We start from the raw sequence: 5770 nt of genomic DNA on the forward strand, positions 1-5770 counted from the left end.
CTGACTTAATTTTACTGTTGAATTTGTATGTATAGGGTAATAGTTTCTTGCCAGATATTTGGAATGTGATGTTGCCAAATTGAGAATTTGAACCATATTTTGAACAAGAATCCATTTGATCGATGGTTCAGATTGACAGTCTAGACTCTCTGATAAGAGAATATTTCTACACACTCAAATACAAGTTTAGAAGAATGTGCCTAAATGAAGATATCAAAAAGAAAAAAAAAATCTTGGACTTGTGCCACCACATTCTTTTTCTCCCCTAATTTTATATTCTGAATCATATATGCTCCTTGTATATGACCTAAAAGTTTTTGGTTAGTCTGTGTTGGATCCACATTTCAAGCAGTTTGGTATGGCACTAGTATGCTGATTCTAATTTGTTTGACATAAAGATTTTAGTTTGGCATAAAAGATTGTTTATCAGGGGAAAAAGACATAAAAGATAGATAATTTATGTTAGTGCAGGGTGATCGGACTGATAAGAAAGATACAAGTGCCTTTAATACGTGGAAAGATATCATCATTCCTGGGAATGTCGATGATGGGATGACTACAAATGGGGCCACCCTTGTCCGCCCTTTGCCACTATCAAAGCGAAAGTATCTAGCAAACTATTTAGGCCGTGCACAAGGAAAGGTTGGCCGTCTTAAGTTGATAGAGCTTTCAAAGCAATTTCCAGATAAGGTACATTGTCTTCTGTTGCTTCTTGATTGACTGAATGAGAATATTTCATTTGTGGCATTTTATATATGTTCATCTAGTTTCCAGCTTTAATGTGGAGTTCAGTTCAAACATGAAGTTTGAGATATTTATAGTCTGTCTGCACTGTAGATATTTTCTGTGGAAAAAATACTTTGTACCCACTTATTTTAAACTTTGTGGACCAGTGGACCAAAGCAGAGGAGAGTCTATTTGGTGCATTTCCTTTAAGCATGATTAGTGCAGATAAATGGTTGGAACTTTTAAGCACACACATTTTCTATATCCTTAGCAAAAAAAAAAAAAAAAAAAAAACCAACATGTTTTTTTATAATTTTTGAAAATGTTATGCTGGAATTGATGATACTGCACAGGCACACAGTCCTGTTGGTGCTTGGATTTTAAATTTCAGATTATAACATTTAGCTATGGGTACTGCTTTAAGCTGTATTTGAATTTGCTAGACTTGCATTGTGTTTGACCCATTGGACATAATTACTTTCAATTGATGAATTAGGAATACCTTTAATTCTTGTGCTCTTATTATTAAGGAGAAAGATTCAAAATAAGCCTTATTGATATTATAAACAGTTGGAATGTCCAGAGTTGAAGTTCAGTGGCCCTGACAAATTGGGAAAGATAGATTATTTTGAACACCTGCGCAATGCCAAGTTCTGCCTTGCTCCCCGTGGGGAATCATCTTGGACTCTTCGATTTTATGAGGCTTTCTTTGTGGTATCTCTCTCTCTCTCTCTCTCTCTCTCTCTCTCTCTCTCTCTCTCTCTCCCCCATATAAACATATTAGTCTTGTAGAAATAATGCTTTGTTTCTGCTATAGGAGTGTGTCCCAGTGATATTATCAGATCAAGCAGAACTGCCTTTTCAGAATGTTGTTGACTACAGCCAGATATCAATTAAATGGCCATCCAGTCAAATAGGTACTGAGCTTTTGCAGTACCTAGAGTCAATACCAGGTGAAATGCGGCATTCCTTTCTCATCTTGCGTTGGTTAATGCATACTTCAGCATATCTAGCGAAACTTTATGCCCATTTTTTTTTTTTGGTCTGTTTTTTCTCTCCCGCAGATGAAGATATAGAGGGGATGATAAGCCGTGGTAGACAAGTAAGATGTTTATGGGCCTATGCTTCAGAATCAGCTTCGTGTTCTGCAATGCATGCTATTCTTTGGGAACTTCAGAGGAAACTCAGGCTGTTTCAACAGTCAACTGAAACATTCTGGCTGCACAATGGATCTATTGTAAATAGAAACTTAGTCGAATTTTCTGATTGGAGACCTCCAATGCCGTTGCCTTGATTTAATTATGCTTAGATTGATCTATACAGCTTCCTTGTATAATTTCTTTGTGCATCTCTAAAGTTCATATGTTCATGTTTTTTTTCATTGCTTATTTTTTGTTGTATATTGTTGATTGATATATTTTAGGGTTAGTGACAAGTGTCAGGGTCTCACATATTGCAGAACATCTCTCTCCACCTTAATCTCGACCGAATTTATCTTTGAGTTCTCTTTTCCCTGCTTTTTCTAGTATAAATAAAATAAATGAACACAAACTTATTCAATCCAAAATGCAACCATTTCCTTGTAACACAAGAAAATACAAGGTGCTTTCTGTCACACTCACTCAACAGGAAGAGAAAATTTTCCACGCCACAAGTTGTGTTCTTGAATCAACTAAAATATTACAGGAAGTCTAAATTCATATCTCTTCTCTTCTACTTCTAAAGTGGTAGAGGAAATGAGAACAGCCATGTTAACTAGTTGCAGCTTTTCTTGGACCTACCAGCTGCAAGCAATCCCTTCCCACAATTTGCTTGTTCAGTCTTCATTGGAACATGGAACTTGTAGAACAAAAGCTGACTCAAGTTCAAGAGAAAGTGGTTTGGTTAATGGAGAAGCTGAGAAGTTCTCTGGGATTTTGAACAGAAGATCAGTGTTACTGTCTGCAGGAGTTTCTTTGGTTTCTTCTGCAGTGTTGGGTTTTCCAAATGAGGGCTTGGTTCATGTAGTTCGGGCAATTTTTCACTTTTGTCCTTGTAATTTTCGTACCTGTAATTTTAATTTTGTCAAATGCATTCATGTAGTTATCAACAGTGTTTAGGCTAAATCAAGATTTCTATCAAATTAATTGACAAAATGCCCACGTGCAAGGGTATTTCAATCTTTTTGGGTTGGAGAGAAGTACTATTATAATGTCATAAACCCACACAAAAAGACAGAAATAGCCCAGCACACGTGCACCACTCGAGCATCAATAATTTGAATTAGATCTTAATTAATGTAGTCGTTAACTTGTGAATACATAATTAAACAGTTAATTAGAAATAGGTTTAATTTTGGAAGACCATTCGAACTAAAATAACAGTTAATTAAACAGTTAATTAACAGTTAATTTCTAAAATCATAATTAAACAGTTAATTTCTAAAATCATATAGAAATTTAGATTTGTACTTAAATCTAATTTTTTAGGTTATGGTCCAAAAAATAGACTTGTTAAAGATTTTGACTCATATTATCTCTTAAAATTAAGATAATTAATATGAATTAATTTTAAAAATTATGAAAGATAATATCCGTTAGGACATTTTTTATTTTTAAATTGTTTAATTAAAACATTCAAGATTATCTAGTTTTTATGTTTTATAATTTAAAATAATAAAAGATAATATCCGTTTAAATTATACAAATATCAAAACAATGCATTAACCCAAAAAATCGAAAATAATCAAACAAGTAAAAAAAAAAAGTATATATAAGTACATTTCAATTGTACCAATACCTATGTTTATATATATATATATATGTGTGTGTAAATTTCAATTGTACCAATACCTGGCTTGGTATATATATACACACATATTCGACTAGGTACGCACCTGATCCGAATGCTCGGTTTCAGTCACCGTTCGTTCAGCCATGCTGCTTCATTCCCCGAGTTTTAAGGGTAAATCCTCATATTTTCACCTTATTCCCTCCTAGGATATGAAATAAGCTTGGTGGAGGCATTATGTTAGGATTTAGCTCTGGAATTTTGGGCAAAACCCAAAATCTTAGAGCTAAACCATAACATAAACGCCAACAAACCATCAATCGATTGGTACAATCGAAATGTACCCATAAAGAATTTTTTCCTTATTTGATTATTTTCTATTTTTTAGGCTGATGCATTTTTATTAGATTAATATAATTTAAATCCCACAATTAATTTTAGGATGATGTAATAATATTAGAATATTATAATATCATAATATGCTAATATTATAATATTAAGATAATATAAACTAGGATAATATTATGATAATACTAGAATAATATTAAGATTTAAATATTATTAATTTTAGGATAATATTAGACATTTTTTAAATTAAAAATATCTTGACAATATTTTTGGACCTCAGTCAAAAATTAAAAAACATTAAAGTATTAATCTAAGAGAGGGAACAAAAATTGGACCGGCCTGTAAATGGCTCTTAATTAAAAGTTGAAATTTGATTTGTACTTATAGTTATAATCAATATTTGCTCAAGCCCAAAGCCCAAGTGAGTTGAATTTAGGTAAAGCCTAAAATCATAAATATTAAATATTTATATTTTGGAAATATTAATTATAAATACATATATATATAATAAGATATTTGACTTGGTAAATTAGTTTTGAATAAAACTAACAACCAAAATATGATCAACCAAGTTTGACTTGACATTTTATTTAGAATAAATAAATAATAAAATGAAAATATATCAACAACTCATCTCACCCTACATGGCCGACCCACTCTAGGATTATTAGGAAAATTAGTTTTCTACTTACACTATAAATAAATATTATTTATCCTTAATAAAAGTAAGAGTGAGTCCACATAAGATTCTGACTTTCAAAGTACGTTCTTTCACTTTCTGAGAGTTTGAGAAAGAGTAGAAAAGATAGCAAAGCCATCCATAGGGCAAACGACCACACCAGAGTGAAAAGAGACTTGATTGATAACTAGCACTCTTGATCATCTCTCTCATCTACCTTGCTTGGATCACATTCTTGTGGACTTTTCTTAGAGGTACGACTTTTGTGGTGCTAAAGGTGAATCAAAAGGTAGAAAGAAGCCATCATGGATAAGCATAGCTCCATTGATGAACAAAATAAGGTATGCCTTTATTAGTTTTGAATTTCGTATATGCATGTGATCGTATCCTAGTTTATGGGTTTGATAAAAAATTTCAATTGTTACTTTCCGCTACGTTTTATATAATATATGATATTATGATCATCCCATGCTAATATTTCCAACAAGCGCCACATCAGCAATTTCTTATTTTTCAAATTTTCTAATTTATCCCAACTTAAAAAATTCACCAAAAATTCATTTGGACTCCGTAAAATCTCTTGGAAAATCCTACGAACTCATAAGACTGCATGAGTACTATTTATCTAAGGCCTTAAGCAATATTTTTATATCTAGTGGATATCCTGCAAGTAGTATACAGGGTAGATGTAATATAGTATATGAAAAAGGGTTATCGTACCCACAAGAATTTTTAATTTAACTCAAGAATTTAAATTCCTTATTTAGATCTAACTAAAATAAAATAAACAATAAATACAACTTGAAAATTAAAAACGACCTTGAGATGATTTATGATGAGAGCAATTTAAAAACGAAAAACGCAAAGACAATGATTAACAATAGGTAAACAATGAAGATAGAAGATTATGATTTAACAATCAATTAGAGAGACCGAGGGATTTGGAATCAACCACAAGCAATCTAGCTTAGGTTTTAATACATTCAATATATTCTTTAAATGATAATTCTCGTATCTAAGTTTCTCTCAGACACTTAAACCATAGTTTTTCTTAAGTGCATGATTCTTTTCTTCTCAGGCAAGGGTCGTATACTCTATTCATACAGTTTATCCTTTTCAGGCACAAATTTAACATGTAAGATTCATTATGCTCTAGAAAACAAGAGAACCAAGCAAATCATTATTCTTTCTCAAGCAATAATGCAATTACCACACTCAATCACAAGAACCTAATTCAAATTATATTGT

General features: G+C 31.9%; 1 protein-coding gene across 1 annotated transcript; it reads left to right on the forward strand.

The window, feature by feature from the left end:
- LOC147280336 (putative glycosyltransferase At5g25310) lies at window positions 1–2227 on the forward strand. Its single transcript, XM_086251579.1, has 4 exons — window positions 1–690; window positions 1297–1440; window positions 1544–1679; window positions 1791–2227. The coding sequence occupies exons 1-4, from the start codon at window positions 460–462 to the stop codon at window positions 2018–2020; spliced, it is 741 nt and encodes a 246-aa protein (XP_086107705.1). The 5' UTR covers window positions 1–459; the 3' UTR covers window positions 2021–2227.
- The last annotated feature ends 3543 nt before the right edge of the window (window positions 2228–5770 follow it).

The sequence above is a fragment of the Dryas octopetala genome, chromosome 7 (assembly GCF_963921425.1).
Source record: "Dryas octopetala chromosome 7, drDryOcto1.1, whole genome shotgun sequence".
Lineage (NCBI taxonomy): Eukaryota > Viridiplantae > Streptophyta > Magnoliopsida > Rosales > Rosaceae > Dryas > Dryas octopetala.

What these genes read in the sequence shown, in the direction of transcription:
- LOC147280336 (XM_086251579.1), top strand. Translation starts at nt 460, where the DNA reads ATGTTAGTGCAGGGTGATCGGACTGATAAGAAAGATACAAGTGCCTTT. An exon ending in CAAAGCAATTTCCAGATAAG is followed by an intron (nt 691 to 1,296) that starts GTACATTGTCTT and finishes TATTATAAACAG; the next exon opens with TTGGAATGTCCAGAGTTGAA. An exon ending in GTACCTAGAGTCAATACCAG is followed by an intron (nt 1,680 to 1,790) that starts GTGAAATGCGGC and finishes TCTCTCCCGCAG; the next exon opens with ATGAAGATATAGAGGGGATG.